General features: G+C 57.8%; 2 protein-coding genes across 4 annotated transcripts; both read right to left on the bottom strand.

Annotated features, from left to right (window-relative positions):
- Nucleotides 1-1,094: 1,094 nt before the first annotated feature.
- FGF8 (fibroblast growth factor 8) lies at nt 1,095-6,856 on the bottom strand. Of its 2 annotated transcripts, none has more exons than XM_059054165.2 (5): nt 6,806-6,856; nt 6,675-6,711; nt 5,655-5,835; nt 2,353-2,459; nt 1,095-1,514 (listed from the first exon to the last, which is right to left on the bottom strand). In XM_059054165.2, exons 1-5 carry the CDS (start codon nt 6,835-6,837, stop codon nt 1,224-1,226), a joined length of 648 nt encoding a protein of 215 aa, XP_058910148.1. In that variant the 5' UTR covers nt 6,838-6,856; the 3' UTR covers nt 1,095-1,223. The 2 variants fall into 2 exon arrangements, with proteins under 2 accessions (XP_058910148.1, XP_058910149.1); XM_059054166.2 differs by having other exon boundaries at nt 5,655-5,802.
- Nucleotides 6,857-12,202: 5,346 nt separating this feature from the next.
- NPM3 (nucleophosmin/nucleoplasmin 3) lies at nt 12,203-14,235 on the bottom strand. 2 transcript variants are annotated; one of them, XM_059054172.1, is made up of 6 exons: nt 14,081-14,230; nt 13,706-13,791; nt 13,346-13,465; nt 13,145-13,238; nt 12,661-12,782; nt 12,203-12,565 (listed from the first exon to the last, which is right to left on the bottom strand). In XM_059054172.1, exons 1-5 carry the CDS (start codon nt 14,196-14,198, stop codon nt 12,670-12,672), a joined length of 531 nt encoding a protein of 176 aa, XP_058910155.1. In that variant the 5' UTR covers nt 14,199-14,230; the 3' UTR covers nt 12,203-12,565; nt 12,661-12,669. The 2 variants fall into 2 exon arrangements, with proteins under 2 accessions (XP_058910155.1, XP_066880941.1); XM_067024840.1 differs by lacking the exon at nt 12,661-12,782 and having other exon boundaries at nt 14,081-14,235.
- Between the last annotated feature and the right edge of the window lie 981 nt (nt 14,236-15,216).

Below are 15,216 nucleotides of genomic sequence, written 5' to 3'. Positions count from 1 at the left end.
GGCCAGAGTTTGAGTTCTGCTCTAGGCCTGTGAGCTTCCCTTCCCGGCCAATGCCAGTTCCTCTCCCTCTAGGCCTGGTCTCTCCAAGGTTGGCAGCCTCTCCCTGGACCACAGTCCCCTGGGCTCTTTTGCAGCGCCTGAGCTCAGCACCTTCTGCTCATAGCTTTCTAACCAGATAGCCCAAAGTTAACACTTGTTTCGTGTCACAATTGTCAACACCAGCCTTGGCAGCCCCCTCCAACATACCTCCACCTTGGACCTCAGCAGCTGCTCTTTTCTTTCATTTTCTGGAGCCTGGTAGTCAGAAAGAACTAGCTCTGGCATCTCTGATCTGTCTCCCACACAGACCGAGGCATATACACAGAAAGACACTTTTTAAAGGACCCACTGAATCCATGATTACAACTCTGGTCCCAGCAAAGTCATCATTTCTGGCCCAGAGGTGGCCTGGGGAAGTGTTAGCAATGACTCCTATTAAAAGCCCATGTCTGAGAGGTCCCAGGACCAGCTAAGAGCCTCTTCTTGCTCCTTTCCCTGCTTCTGTCCTCCCAAGAAAACCCGTCCAGCAACAATGATAGGGACGGCCAACAGGTGTGGATCCTTAGGTAGAAGGGAGGCTGCAGTCAGAGCTGCTGCCTGATTTGCTGCATCTCTCAGCCGCCTGCCAGCTGGGGCAGCGCTGGGGGGAGGGGGCTGACCCCAGGAGGACTCACTCTCCAACACACATTTTTAATATGCCAGTTAAATAAATATTTCAGTCATTTAATAGCAACTAATACCCAACCACCCTCCACTGACACCCGCCCTTGAAAGATCTGACCTAAAGTTCAGGCTCTTTATGCCCTGCCCCCACCTGGGGGTGCAATGGAGCCCCTGGAGGCCTAGCAGTCTTGCCCTGCAGCTGCTGGGGTCTCAGGAGCGCCTCTGCGGGACTAGAAAAAGCCTCCCACCCCCAGGAAACCTCCCGCCGGAATCCCAGTCTAGGCCACTCACTGGCCTTCCTGAGAGTTAAGAAGTCAGACGCCACAGCCAAGTGGAATACAAAAATAGAGCCTCTCTTTTGTTTAAAAAAACAACAACAAAAAAACCCAACAGCAAACAATTATCAACAACTAGGGCCCAGGGCTCCCCCAGCTCCTCCCCAGCCTTCAGTAGCGCAGACCTCATCCTGCACCAGAGGAAACCTCCGGCGCTGGGAGTGGCGGGGAGGGGCCAGGCAGGGCCTATCGGGGCTCGGGGGCCCAAGTCCTCTGGCTGCCGCGCAGACTGCGCGTGAAGGGTGGGTAGTTGAGGAACTCGAAGCGCAGGCTTTGCTCTGTGGTGTGATGGCCGCGGGGCAGTCGCTTCATGAAGTGGACCTCGCGCTGGTGCTGCCGAGTCTTGGAGCCCTTGCGGGGCCGACCCTTGCGCGTGAAGGCCATGTACCAGCCCTCATACTTGGCGTTCTGCAGGGCCGTGTAGTTGTTCTCCAGCACGATCTCCGTGAACACACAATCCTTGCCTTTGCCGTTGCTCTGCAGGTAGGGGGGGGCCAGACACGATGTCACCGGGCTCTGTCCAGAACCCACCCCCATCAGAGGCAGAGGGGAGGCGGCCCCAGACAGCAGGTGGGCACCCCAGCAGATGGCAGGGTGGGCAGCCCCACCCCCTGCCCGGGCACCCGCTCTCTAATCCCTGACAACTCGCAGCCCACCCGGCAACTTCCTGTCCTCCTGGGTAGCAGTGACACATGGCTGTCTACCGAGGGGCTGGGCCCCAACACAGAGAGGCAGAGAGGGGGCCCAGCCCCTGCCTACCCTGGCCTCCTGCCCACCAGTCTGGCCCAAGCTGCTAGCACCCGTTTCCCCACCTGCCCCCTCAGCCCCACAGGATGCCGGCCTGCAGCCCCAGGGCTGCCACCCTATTGGGGAAGGAAGGCCGGTGAGGAGATGCTGAGCCCCAAGCCCCAGAAGCCTAGGAAGCGGGGAGCTCGAGGCTGTAGAGGAGCCGTGACTAATGGGGCCATTTCAGAGCTCCGCCGAGGGGCTGGGCCTGCGGCTTACTGAACATTCCAAATGCTGGTACCATGTAATTGGACATAATAGCAAAGCAATTTGGCGATTTGTTAAAAAGATATATGGAATTTACCAAACCCCCCCCGCCCCTTCCCTAGCCTGCCTTCTTCCTCCTTTGCTTTTATAGCTTTTCATCTCTCAGCTTCCTCCTCCCTCACCTCCCCCACCATCCAATCATTAGGTAACCCCAAGGTGGCCCTCTGTCTCTGCCCACCTTGTTGGGATCCTGGAGGAGCTCAGCCAGCCCAGCCTGCTCCCCAGGCCCCAGCCACCCCCTCCCTTCCTTCTAAGACCTCACCTTGGCAATCAGCTTCCCCTTCTTGTTCATGCAGATGTAGAGGCCTGTCTCAGCTCCTCGGACTCGAACCCGGCTCCCAAAGGTGTCCGTCTCAACAATGAGCTTTGCTGTCAGGGAATGTGGGGGGAGAATGGTTATTAGCAGCTCCCTGACCCCCAGTGCTCCATGTCCCCATCCCAGCTGGCCCATCCCAGAAGCAACTGCTCCAAGAGCCAGGTAGGTACCCAAGCCGTGGGCTCCAGCCGCTAACATGCTGTGCAACCCTGGGAAAGTCAAGTCTCCTTTCTGGGCTTCAGAACGACCCCTTACCTGGGTTTACAGAAATGGGGTGGATGAGATCATGGCAAATGAACTGGTTTCTGCAGAGGGTCTTGGAGCCATCAAACTGAAAAGACCCTCTTTTAAAACCAGACTAATAATGTTTATGTCGAGACTTCAAGTAAATTTTAATTTGACTAGAATTCTGCTTCTAATCAAAGATCTCTGAGCATTCTTCCAACTCAGAATATTATATGCACATGCCTCACAGATCATTACAAACGTCCGGGGTGCAGTGGTGACCTCCACTCCTGAGGTCGAACATAAAAGCACTCTCTCTTGTTTCTGGTGCCTCAGGTTCTAACCCACAGCCTTGGCCACACCACCCTACCCCTGCTCTGCAGAGAAGCTGATAGGGATGAGACAGCTCTCCCTACACCCACAGCCCATGGCCGGCTGCTTTCCCAGAACCTCAGACACCAGCTGGGAGGATGCTATCTCTTCCCCACAATTCCCAGTCACCCCAGTCCCCAGCCCCAGTGTTCAAAAATCAACAACTCAATAATCTTTTCTCTCTCCCTCCAGCAGCACTGGGCTTCTCACCCCAGTGACCAACACTTTCTGTAGGTGAGGAGGAGAGAAAATCAGGTGTGCTTGCCTCTCACCGAGAGCCAGGAGACAGGGAGCTGAATTCTGTGCCTTCTTCCCACTCCCCTCTCCCCTTAGACAGCCAGCTTGCCACAGAAGCCCTGGTCCCTGTCCACTCTCTGCACAACTCCTCCCTTTGAGGCTGTCACCAAGAAGGGAGTGGGGGTCGACTTAGCTGTTCAGGATGGGACAGAAGGGACTGGGTCTCCTGCCCTGCCTACTGCAGCCTTTTCCCTCCTTGAGAAAGAAGTTTGGGTACTCCCAGGTCTGCCTCCCCCAGCCTGTACTGACAAGGTGGCACCTTCTCTGTCCCTGAAACTAATGGGAGGTGATGGGCACAGGTCAGCAAGGCAGCCCTCACTGCCCAGCCTGTGACTACCTGCCCCCCTTCACAGAAGCACAGAGCTGGGACCCAGGAGCCAAGTCCCTAGTCTGGCTCCAAGTCAACCAGGGAAATGCAGCTGTCACCTCCCCTCCCACCCACCTCCTCTTGGACCCAGCCAGTCTGCTCAGCCCTCTCCTGGTCTGCCTTCCAGGGCAAGGAACAACTACTTTTAAGGGCCAGGAAGGACACCGACTGGAGAAGAGGGGAGAGGATTCCATTCTGAGGATTCTGGCCAAACAGGGCAGATAGGGATGGAGCCCTCTGTCCCTTCCTGGGGCCCATAAGGAAGCAACTGGGACTTCTCTGCTGTTCTCCCCCAGACTCTTCCTGTCCTGGCTATACACCCTAAGCCTTTGCTCTTGGGCCCTCCAGCTCCTGCTCCTGCCCACCAGGCAGGGACCAAGGGAAACTGGGAAGCCTCCTATAATTGTAAGGAGAGAAGTGGGCATCAGACCTCTGATGTCTGAAGAGGAATTCCCCCATGAGCAGCTTAGCCTCTTCTTCCCTCCCCAAAACCCAAGGATGCTGGACCATTTGTTCCGATGGGAGCAAACTCAGGAGGAGCCAAGCATTCATTCCCCTTCCTTGGAAGCTGAGAAGGGCAGCAAGTAGCCAGTTTGGAGGGACAAAGGGACGGTAGGCTGGCCCTGCCAGCCCAGCAGGGGAGCTCGGCCACCGGGCAGGCCACCCCCAGCCCCACCCCACCGCAGAAAGCCCCCACTCTCCTTCCTGGATGGATCTGGGGAGCTGGGGCCAAAGTTTACGGCAGCTTTCCCGACTGGGCTTTTGGAAAGCTTAACATTTTCAAACCTATTCTTCCACCCCAGTGACAGATTTATCCCAGGAAAATTATGTCTCCTTCTCCAGCTTTGAAGGGAAGTCAGCTACGTCGATGCAGAAAAAATGCAGCGAGACATACTCGATCCCCCAAACTGGCTCGAGAAGAGGAGAAAGTATTCAGGAAATGTTAAAAAAGGTGAAAGTAAGAAGAGTTTTAATCGCTCTGCCAGACGCAGGGGTCTCTCCAGAGATTCATAGAGAACAATCTTGAACCTCTTTTTTAACATTTACAGACTTGCAACTCCTTTCAAACTCCACATCTGAAAAAAAGCCTCGTTCTTTTTCTGTTTTATATCATTCTTCATTTTTCTTCTTAGCTCTTAAAACGCCTCACCTTTTTATTACATTTTAATAGAGTCTTCCCCTCTCCTTTCATGCTTGTTTAACTTGGTCATTATTTAAAGGTTTTTAAACTCACAATAATCGCTCTCTAAAAACAACACCAGCAGCCCAGAGGGCTTGCTTTTCTCTTGGTACATCCAGGACTCTGGAAATTGGCCTTGTTTCAAGGAAGGAATATTGAATGCTTTAGAAATCAATCAGTCCTCAGCCTCTCCACCTCGCAGTAGCTCCCTGTACTCACCACCCCACCGGCAGCCAGGAGCCCCACTCTGACTGACCGCCTGGGTTCCTGGACAAGTGGAGAGGGGAGGGCCCTTTTCCTAGCCTAGTCCCCATGTGTAACTGACCCTCCTGATCAAAGTATTTAAAGGTTCACAGCAACACCCCCCCAAGCTGGGAGAGTTGAAGGGATTTCTCTCCCTTCTCTTTCCCACTCTCCCTTTGTGGGCCCTGGCGACATATCCTCTTTCAAGAGCTTCCCTTAAACCTGGGCCCCCTCCCCCTGAACCCTCTGCCTCCACCTGCAGTGGGGAGGGGTATGAAAGGGGGAGGTGGAAAGGGAGATTCCTGGATTCATTCATCTGCTGGGCAGGGAAGGGGCACCTGTGGGCCGAGTACTCCCCGAGTTCCCTTCCCCAACCCTCTCTCTTCTCCAGCTGACCCCCGGGATGCTTTTTCGCCTTAACTCCTTCCCTTCTGAGCTGGGGAGCGTGCAGGCCTCTGGCCAGCGCAGATGTGACTGGTAGGTCCAGTCATAGCAGGGCAGCCTGGGGAAGAGGGGCCCGTTCCACAGGCTACCTTTACCCCACTGCAGCGCAGCTCGCCTTACCAAAGGGGTCCCCGTCCTCTGCCATGGCGTTGATGCGCTTGTTGGCCAGGACCTGCACGTGCTTCCCGCTGGTGCGGCTGTAGAGTTGGTAGGTCCGGATGAGACGGCGGCTGAGCTGATCCGTCACCAGGCTCTGCTCCCTCACATGCTGTGTAAAATTAGGTGAGGACTGAACAGTTACCTTTAGGAAATTGAAAAATACACAACACGCCATTATAATGCTACTCTGCCCAGGGGCCCAAGTGGCCCCCATCACCCGGCACCTCCCTCCACCGCCCCAGGCAGCCGGCTGGGGTCCCCCCAACATACCAGCTCAGGCCACCCGCCCCCCACCCCCACCCAGGAAAGTCGGACAGACCCAGCCTAGCATGGATGAGCCCGGGATGGAGAAGGATCTGGACCCACCTGTTGGGAAACACCCTGGGACTCCCGGCCAGCTCGGAACAGGGAAGCGAGCTCCCTGCCCAGCGCAGGCCCCCCGCCCGGGCCTTCCTAGAAGAGCAGGGCGCTTTTAAGTCGGGAGGCAGCGCTGCCCGACCCCTGACATTTATAAAGACAAATTCACGGAGCAAACGTTGAGACCGCAGAGGACCTAGGCACCTGATCCTTCGGCCAGTCCCGCCGCAAGTCTCCCCAGAGAGCCGCAGAGAGGGTCCCTGAGACAGCCACCATACCTCTGACAACGAATGCCCCCGCGCCCCGAATGCCTCCATCCTCGGCGGCCGGGTGTGGCTGCCCGCAGAGTTCCCCATCCACCCCCACCTGGCTGGGAGGCGTGGGAGACAGAGCGGGACTCCGAGACCTCGGGTTCTAGCCTCGCCACTCACTGGCTGTGTGACCTTAGGCAGGCGCTACCTCTCTGTTCCTTAGTTCCCTCCTCGGGGTAGTTAGGGATTGCATTTCTAAGGTGCCTTCCAGCCCGCCGCGCGGCCGCAGGGTCGGTCCTCTTGCCCCTGCCCGACCTTGCCCCCCGGCGTCCCCCGCCGGCTCCGGCCCCCGCCTCCGCGCAGCGCGCCTTACCTGGGCTTGGAGGCAGAGAACCAGCAAGTGCAACAGCCTGTGGGAGACAAAAGCGGGCGGGGAGAGAGGGGCGCAGTGTGAGCGGCAGGCGGGCGGGCGCGCGGCCGGGGGCGCGGGGCGGCGGTACTCACAGGCAGCTCAGCGCCGAGCGGGGGCTGCCCATGGCGCGCGGCCGGGGAGCACGCACAGCCCCGGCGGGATCACGCCGGTGCGCGGGAGGCCGCGGACAGACGAGCCGAGGGCGGCGGCGGCGGGGGAAGGCTCGAGGGCGGGAGCCCGGGCGATCCCGACGCGGCTCCGCAGGTCCCAGGGAATGTCGAGCTCGCCGCGCCGCGCCGAGTGCCTCTGCGCCGCAGTCGGAGCCGGTGGCCGCTGGCTGCTGAGGAGCCGGAGCGGGAGGGAGGGTAACGGGCCGGCGGGGGGGGGGGGGTGGGTAGGTGGGAAGGGAGGGGGAGGGGTGGGGGCGGGGGGCGCCGCACCGGGCGCGAGGGGGGAGCGCGGGGCGGGCGGCCGGAGCCCGCAGCCCCCGGCTGGGAGCGGGGGCCAGGACCCAGCCCGGGGCGGGGGCGGGGCGGACCGGGGCGGGGCGGCCGGCGGGTATGGGATTGGGGGTCTGGGCGAGGGGAGGGGTCTGGGGACCGTCTGGAGGGGCGGGGGCGGCTGATGTGGGCGCCTCCCCCCAACCCCGGCCTGTCCACTGGCGCGCTCTTGGGGTCCAGGCGGGCGGGGATGGGGGGCGCCTCGGGCCTCCCGCCCCGTGGAGTCCCGAGACCCTCGGCTGGAGCTTCCTGGACAGCCGGTGAGCCCGAGTGGGAAAGTGCCCGGTCTCCACCGTGGGACCCGATCCACTTACGCCTCAGGCTATACGGCGGTTCTCTGATCCGCCTACTGTGTGCTTGGGCCCACCGCCTGCAAGTGGCCGCTAACACTGGAGTGGACTGCTGTGCGCTCGTCTCTGGCAGTGCATGCTTGCGTCGGGGACCCGACACCCACTCCCATCTTTCGGCTGAGTACCCCGCCTTGCTGGCCTCTCCTGTCTCGCTCAGTCTCCAAGAAGGCCCTGAGATAAACATCTTCTCCTCCCCTTCCTGCCCCCATTATCACCATCACCCCTGCCCCTGTACCCCCCCCGCCCCCATACACACTAGCCTGAAGCTTGAGAGGAACCACAGCCACCTATATGGGAGAGCCCAGAGGTCCCTGGTACCCAGAGTCACTGACACCACCCTCACCCCCCCACCAAAGCAGCAGGCAGAGGGCGCAAAAATAACTGCTCTCAGCTGCTTTTCCTGGGGAAGGGACTTAGATCCATGTTGCCCAGGCTTTTTCTCTCAGAGTCCCAATATTTGTGCATTGAACAGGTATTTACACACCTACTGTGTACTAGACATGAACTGCTGGCTTTGTGTCAACTGTCGGGGAGGGGGGCGTATCAAGAAGGTAAGGAGTGGTCTAAGCCTTTCCCAGCCGCTCATTGCTTCCCTCCAGGGGCTTTGGGAAACCCTGAGCCATGGTGCTTCTTTGAGAGCAGCCTGGGTGGGCAGAGGTGCCCTGGGACAGATACTTCTGAGGAGCAGGTGGAGTCACTGATGCTTTGCCCAGCTGCTGGCCTTGCCCAAGACCTCCCCTGCCCTACTGCCCCGGCCATGTCCTTGGGGACTGGGCTGGAGGGGTTGGGGTGGTCCCAGGAAGTCGTTAGGCCAGAGGCAGTAGGCAGTACAGCAAAGTTCTGCCTACCTCCCCTTTCTCTGTGGCCTACCTTTCCCACTCCCAGCCATAACGCTAACACTGAGCGAGGTCTAGATGGGAAAACAGAGTCAAAAGACTTGTCCCAAGATCTCATCCCTCCCCAGAGAAGTAGACTTCCTGAGCCCACCTGTTACCCACCTCCAGGAGTCTGTTCCCTCAACTGGCTCTTGCCCACACAGACCGCCAGGCAAGGACCATGTCTTAGTAGCTCAGAAGCTGCAGCTCATGGCAGAGAGCTGTGCAGGGGTTGTTCTGCAATTAGTATTCAATGAATGAATAATGGGGAAACTGGCTGAGCATTTAGACCTCATTGCATGTGGGTCCTCCATGGGGAGGCTTGCCTTCACCACCCTCCCAACAGATAATAATCATAAGCACCACCATTTACTGAGCACGTGTATTTGCTAAGGGCTGGGTTTGCACCATCTTCTCTCAACCCCACTGGGAGGTGGGCCCACTGGGGGAAGACAGGTGAGGTGGGCTCCAGTGCCCACAGCTCAGACCAGCACATTTCCTTCATTTGAGCTCCTCTGTCTTAGAGGTTGCCAGCCACTTGTTGGGTGTCTAACTCCCCAGTTGCACCGCTTCAAGCAGGCAAGATGTTCACCATCTTAACCTCATGCCCTGCACATAGTAGGCCCTTGAAAATGTTTATTTGTATGCATTAAACAATGAGTGGAGAGATGGGGAGCAGAGCATGCGAAGGGCCTTCTCCTCACCAGGGACCCAGCCCTCTGAAAATAGTCTGATGAGAACAGCAGGGAGCAGGACCCAGGCAGGGGTCAGGGCATCCAGCCCATCCTTAGTATGCATAGTCCTGGAGTCACAACCTGAGTCACTCTGGGCACCTGTCCTTCCCCGCCCGGACTGGGGTGGAGACAGTCCAACCTGTCTCCACCAACCCTGGTTTGGAGCCCCAGAAGGTTTTGAAGGAGCTGGGCTGAAACTCAATGATCTTAATCCACACTCCTCCCTCTCCCCCAGAGGTGAGCAATCCAGGGCCTAAAAGTGTGGAGGTCAGGGTTTGAGTCCTACACCTTAACCTCCACCAAGGGGGCTGTACAGACCAGAATTCCTTTATACCTGGAGAATTTCCCCCAACTGGACCTTTGTCGATTTCGGGGGATTCTTCTCATCTCCCCAAAAGTCCCTGTCTCTAGAAGGAGGGGGGCAGCAATAGGGACACCTCCGCATCAGGCGCCGGGTACTGCCAGGGCACACCCCCGTGAGTGACAGATGCAAATATTCCATCGGGGCCCCAGCAGGCCGCTCGCTCCTCCCTTGCTCTCTTACTCGCCTCCCGGCCAGCTAGCTCCTTCCTTTATCTTATCAAAGCCCCGTAATTACAATTGCTATTTTGTTTCCTCGAATCTGCAATCAGAGCTCCCTGGCCCTGATGAGGGAGCGCCTGTCAACCTGATCGCTGAGTGACAGCCGGCCACCTTTGCCGGCAGCCTCCACACTCCGCAAACACAAATACACACACACACACAAACACACGCAGTGTCCATCGCCTCCTGCAAACACAAACACACACCTCTCGCCAACACAAATAGCCCCTCTAAACACACACCTTCAGCCTCTTTCCAAGTGCATCGGTCGCCCCCCCCAGCACAACCCTGGGCCCCTCAAATCCACACCAACCGGCCGGGGCCGCCTGGACCGCCGCTCGCTCCAACGCGCGCCTCCTGCGCTCGGCGTTGAAAGCGCCGCAGACCCTCCGCCGACAGTTCAAATGTAAATCGCGGAGACTGTTAAGCACGTTAGGCCCGGGTCTGGGAGTCGTCCCACTTCACCCTCCAAATACAGTCCTGTCCCTCCTCCAAGAGTCTGCAAACCCCGGCGTAAGCCTTCATCCCTCAGCTCTCAGGGGCCAAAGTGAATTGGCAACTCTCCTACTGTGCGATGAGAGGGCAGAAAGGGGAATCGAGGAGAGGCGGGGGCGCAGAGGGAGAAAAAACAATTCCCAGCTCTGTCCGCCGGACGCCCCGTCGCGCCGGGAAACTCCTGGACGAAGCAGATGTGGATTGGGCCCCCACCGCGGGCAGGAGAGCGCTCGGCGCCAGCCGGGGCCGCGGGAAAGACCCACCAAGAAACCAGCAAAGGCGTACAATGAGCGATCAGCCGCGTCGCGGGGGGTAAATATTTGGGCGGGGCCACGCACAGTGGGTAGATATGTCTGCTGGGGAGGCTTCCCACGAGGGATAACTCTTCGCTGCACTCAGCCAGGCTACTGCGCCTTCAACCATGCACGTGCCAAGGACTTTGGAGCCTATAGACGAGAGGAGGAAGGGAAAGGTCCTAACAGGAGCCCTTCCAGTGAGTGAATGAACGAACGAACGAATGAAGTCGGCCTTAGTCGCCCAGACCACTGGTGGGGCACGTAGGACGCTGCACCGCGGCGCACCCCTAAGAGCCCCTAGAGGGGCGGCGCGGGAAGCCGCACGGCCACAAGCGGTTTCAACCTCGCCCACCAGAGGGCGCCAGCTCCACCTTCCCCTCTACCTCCTGACGTCGTGCCGCGGGTACGTGAATGGTTCCATTCTGGCTGCCCCCTCCACCCCGGTTCCTGGTGGAAGCACTTCAGGAAAGTCCTGGAGAAGAGAAAGGGGCCTGCGACCCTGATCACCTCAACACAGAGAGGGTTCATCTTCCTTTATCCTCAACTTGAGGAAAAAGGCAAGTTAAAAATCGGACCTGTTTGGTCCTCATCACAGGGAGAAGGGAAACTCCTCCAGGGATGTGTTGAGGAGAGAGTGCTTTTCAGTGTTGTGGGAAACACTCTCCAAAGTTTACCACACCTGCCCCAATACCAGCCTCTTCGGGTTATCTAGGGACCCCTCCCACTTGTTCACTCCTTTGCCCAGGGGCCGGTGTGGGAGGGAGTGGGCCAGGCCCCACCAGGCACTGTTCTCGGTCCCTCCTCAGCATGTCTGGCCCCAGGCTGTCTCATGAGGTAACCCTTTATTTGTTTGTTTGTTTATGGGGCACCGAGCCACCCCTCCCACCCCCCAATCGACACAGCTGCTGAACTGCTGACCTCAGACTTGGTCGTATACACACTCATGCTCACACCAGGTACATCCCTTTCTCTTCCTGGCACAGCAGCAGCCAAGCCCTAGAACCACCTTATTTCAGGCACCAGAGACCACCGCCCCCACACACACACACAGACCAGGCAGAGGGCTGGGGGGCAAGAACCCCTTAGCCCAGGAGGCTGAATCCCAGGGGCTCCTCTCTACCCCCATATGCCAGGCCACCCAGATTCTGGTTTCCCTGTCACCCAATCTGGCCAGCCCCCTCCATCTGGCCCCTGGAATCAGGTTTCTAAGGACCCAGGCTGGCTCAGAGATGGTCTGCATGCCGGGAAGGAGGAGCAAAGACTGGCCTCTACCCTACCCCTCACAGGCCCTCTCAGGGCTTGAGCCCCCTCATGGGGCTAGGGATGCACATTCCTCGTGCTGCTTAAGCCCCCTTATCTGTCCCCCTGCCCATCAGCCTGAGTGCTGACAGAGGCCCAGACCCCTTGTTTTGATGCTGATAACCTCCTGGGATGGCCCTCCCCCACCCCTAGGGACTGGGCTTGGTGTTGGGAGGTCCTCTTCTAGGAAGGCATTTGGGGCCCAGGCCTGGGCTAGTCCCAGGGCTCTGGGAAGAGCAGGATCCCACATTTCCTCACCCTCCGCCAGGCCCAGGACCACCCTTTGTGCTGCCACAGTGCCACCTGGTGGTCCCTACGGGAATGCCACCCCAGCAGGGAAAGAAGCCACACAATTGAGTTGCAGAAAAAACTCCACACCACTTTATTTCAACCTTTATCCAAAAATGTAAAAAAATGTTAAAAATGTGTAGTCCTGAGCTTCAGATTCTGACCTCCAACCTCACAGGCAAGTGGGGAGAGAGGGTCAGGATGGAAGTTCAGAGTTCCTCCCACTCCTGAAGAAAAGGGAAGCTCCAGGTATGGTACAGGATTAGAACACCAGGGCACTATAGAGAATGGGACCCCCTCTCTCCTAGCACCAGACCAAACCCTACCCACCCCACCCCACCACTACCCATCTGCTTCAATGGAGAAGACACAAAAATCTTGAAACTTGTACAGGAACCTGGTGCATGATGCACGTGGCAGGCAGCTAGCTGACCTGAAGAGAGCAAACAAGGGGTCAGCATCTAGGTCCAAATCTGCTCCTCCTGTCCCCTCCCAGGCCCTGCTGGGCATGCCTCCCACCCAGCTCACCAGGGAGGGTTAGAACCTGCCCCCCTGCTTCTTGGCAGGCAGGATGGGGCACAACTCAGCTTCCTCCTCCTCACTGCCCTCTTCTCCGCTCTCTTCCTCAGAAACATCATTGCTTATAGTAACTGGTAGACACACAAGCAGTAAAGGGAGGAAGAGAAGTTAAAGCCACACCCCCTTCATACTACAGGTCATTTATTCATGCCCTGTAGCTCTAGGCTTGTAGAGACCCTGACCTCCCAGAACTTATGGTCTAGGTGGGAAAAACCTCAGACACTAAACTAGATAACAAAGAGCCAAAGGAGTCCACATCACTGGACCTGAAGAAGCTGAGATAGGTTCCGTGAAGAACGGCTTGAGTAGGACAGACAGTAAGTGGAGGGCACAGCATACAGGGTCTGTATGGGAACTGCACTGGGAGATCAGGCTGGGGTGGGGTAGGAGTCCTGATGGAGAGTCTACTGGAGGCAAAGAAGAAGACTCTCACCGATCTGGTGCCGCCCAGTGATCCGCACAGGGCCAGAACCTGACTTCAGGCGGAAGGTTACAGGTGGCTGGAGCTGGAAGTCATCCAAACTGAGCTGGGAGGAAGAAAAGGATGAAAGCCTGGCCCACCCCATCTTGTGAGAAATCCTGAAGTCCTCAATTCCTACCTCCCAATCCCCCAAGGTATGGCCAGGGAACTCACCATGGGTTGGCAGGACAACTTGAGGTTGGCCACAGGGACTGCGATCTCCTGGTGGTCATGATTCCGGGCCACGACTTCTACCACATTACACTCATCTTTGGCCCCCTCGGTGAGGCAGAGCTGGGAAGGGTACACAGGGCCTCGGAGTCTCCCCAGTGAGGGTGGACACCACAAACGGAGGCATCTACCCTACGACTTGCCCAGCCTCAGGGGTCCCTGGATCCCCTGGCCAGGGGACCCCCATGTGGGGGTTAAGCAGAGGAGGTGACTCCCAGTAAAGCGGGGGAGGGAAAGAGACACGCGGGTAGAGGCCCGCTCAGGTCAACCTATTTCCCTCCACCCCCCTTACTCGCCCCTTACCATGGTCAAAGCCAGCACGTGCTCCGCATCATCCTCTTCCTCTACCTTGAAGGTGAAAGAGCGGGTGTGGCCTGAGAGCTCACAGCCTGGAAGAGAGAAGAGGGTGAGTGTGCGGGGGCATTTCTCCGAATCCCGTTCACATGCAGCCATGGACTGACCGGCCATTCACACGCCCGCTCCTCAGGAAAACCTGGAGCGCTCGGCCCGGACCCCGCCCAGCACGATTAGAGCAGGGGCCTGGCTACCCCCTTCCGCTCCAACTGCCGCGTGCGAGGCCCCCTCCGCCCCCACCCACGTCCTGCACCCATCTGCCTTCCTGTTCCTCAGCCCTGCCTCTGCCCCCGCACCACCCTCAGCTCCTCCTTTCCTCAATACCGAAGAAAAAACTGTCCATAGTGACCGGGGCAGGGACTCGCAGACCGCCGACCCCCCCGGCCCGGGATCGGCTCTCCTGACTCAGAAAGGCCAAAGCGGCGGCAGCGCCGGCGGCCATGCTGCAAGGGCCGTCTGCGGCTCCGCCCCCGACACGTACAAAGCCGGGGACTCGCGGGGGTTCCGGCCCCGCCTATTAAAGGAGACGCTCGAGAGGGGCCCTCGATCCGGGACTCCATCAGCCCAGTCTCGTTCAGGAACCTCAGACCTGTTGCGTCTGTGAGACGGCAAAGAGAGCAAGTTAACATCACAGCAGCATCAACTTGGGACTAATGTTAACGTCCTTGTTCACTTCAAGACTTTCTGAGGGCGGTTCCTGCCTCCATTTTCTCTAGTTCTGCACTCTGCCTAGTGTCCCCCTCTCCCAATCCAGGGTAAGCTTTCGTTAAAGAAGTATCTGAGAATGGAAACCTTTCCAATTCCCCCAGCAAAGGCGAGATACAGTGCAGCGTTTTTTCCTATAAAAGCGTATACGCTCAGATTTGTCTTCCCTTCAAGGGAACCCAGGAGCCTGAAGGAAGACTTTCAGCTCCGGGTACTTTGTATCCCAACCACTCCATCCTCTCCTGATGTACTCCTACTCTAACAACCCCTCAGCTCACTATCCAGATGGTGGCGTATCTTCACTGAACTTCAGATGCTGGCTGGATGCTGGTGCTTGCTAGCACAGGACGTTAGCTCAAGCATGGGACTAATTGCTGCTTCTGACAGAGGCTGAATAGTCCAGGAATATCTGTCTTAGACTACGGCCTCATAATTTGGGCTATGCCCCCAACTTTCACCTTTTGACCAAATTATCGGGCAACTGTGTTCCTTATTCTATTAGGTGGCAGGAACTCAAACTAGCTGCCCTAATTTACCCCCACGTTATAATTGTGGCAAGAGAATGGCTTAGCCAAAGCCAGGCTACTTTTGTTTTGCCTTGAGGAAAATATGGAAGGCAATCTTTTAGTGGAGATGGAAGTGGGAGAGAACTGCCTTTAAGATCCAGTCCCTAACCCGGAACAGCTGTGGAAAGGAGGAACACTTGCTCGGGAATGCAAGGGCAGGAGAAAAGGTAGGAGGTTTACACAGTACAC

This window comes from Kogia breviceps, chromosome 2 (assembly GCF_026419965.1).
Source record: "Kogia breviceps isolate mKogBre1 chromosome 2, mKogBre1 haplotype 1, whole genome shotgun sequence".
Taxonomy (NCBI): Eukaryota; Metazoa; Chordata; class Mammalia; order Artiodactyla; family Physeteridae; genus Kogia; species Kogia breviceps.
The sequence above is the reverse complement of the archived record's forward strand: the minus strand, read 5'-3'. Positions and strand labels throughout refer to the sequence as shown.

Excerpts from the sequence above, each read along its gene's own strand:
- FGF8 (XM_059054165.2), bottom strand. The coding sequence starts at position 6,837 with ATGGGCAGCCCCCGCTCGGCGCTGAGCTGCCT. Across the intron at positions 6,712-6,805 it reads CGCTCGGCGCTGAGCTGCCT|GCTGTTGCACTTGCTGGTTC; the intron begins GTGAGTACCGCC and ends TGTCTCCCACAG. Across the intron at positions 2,460-5,654 it reads AGAGGACGGGGACCCCTTTG|CAAAGCTCATTGTTGAGACG; the intron begins GTAAGGCGAGCT and ends ATTCCCTGACAG.
- NPM3 (XM_067024840.1), bottom strand. The coding sequence starts at position 14,198 with ATGGCCGCCGGCGCTGCCGCCGCTTTGGCCTTTCTGAGTCAGGAGAGC. Across the intron at positions 13,792-14,080 it reads TATGGACAGTTTTTTCTTCG|GCTGTGAGCTCTCAGGCCAC; the intron begins GTATTGAGGAAA and ends TCTCTCTTCCAG. Across the intron at positions 13,466-13,705 it reads ACGTGCTGGCTTTGACCATG|CTCTGCCTCACCGAGGGGGC; the intron begins GTAAGGGGCGAG and ends TACCCTTCCCAG.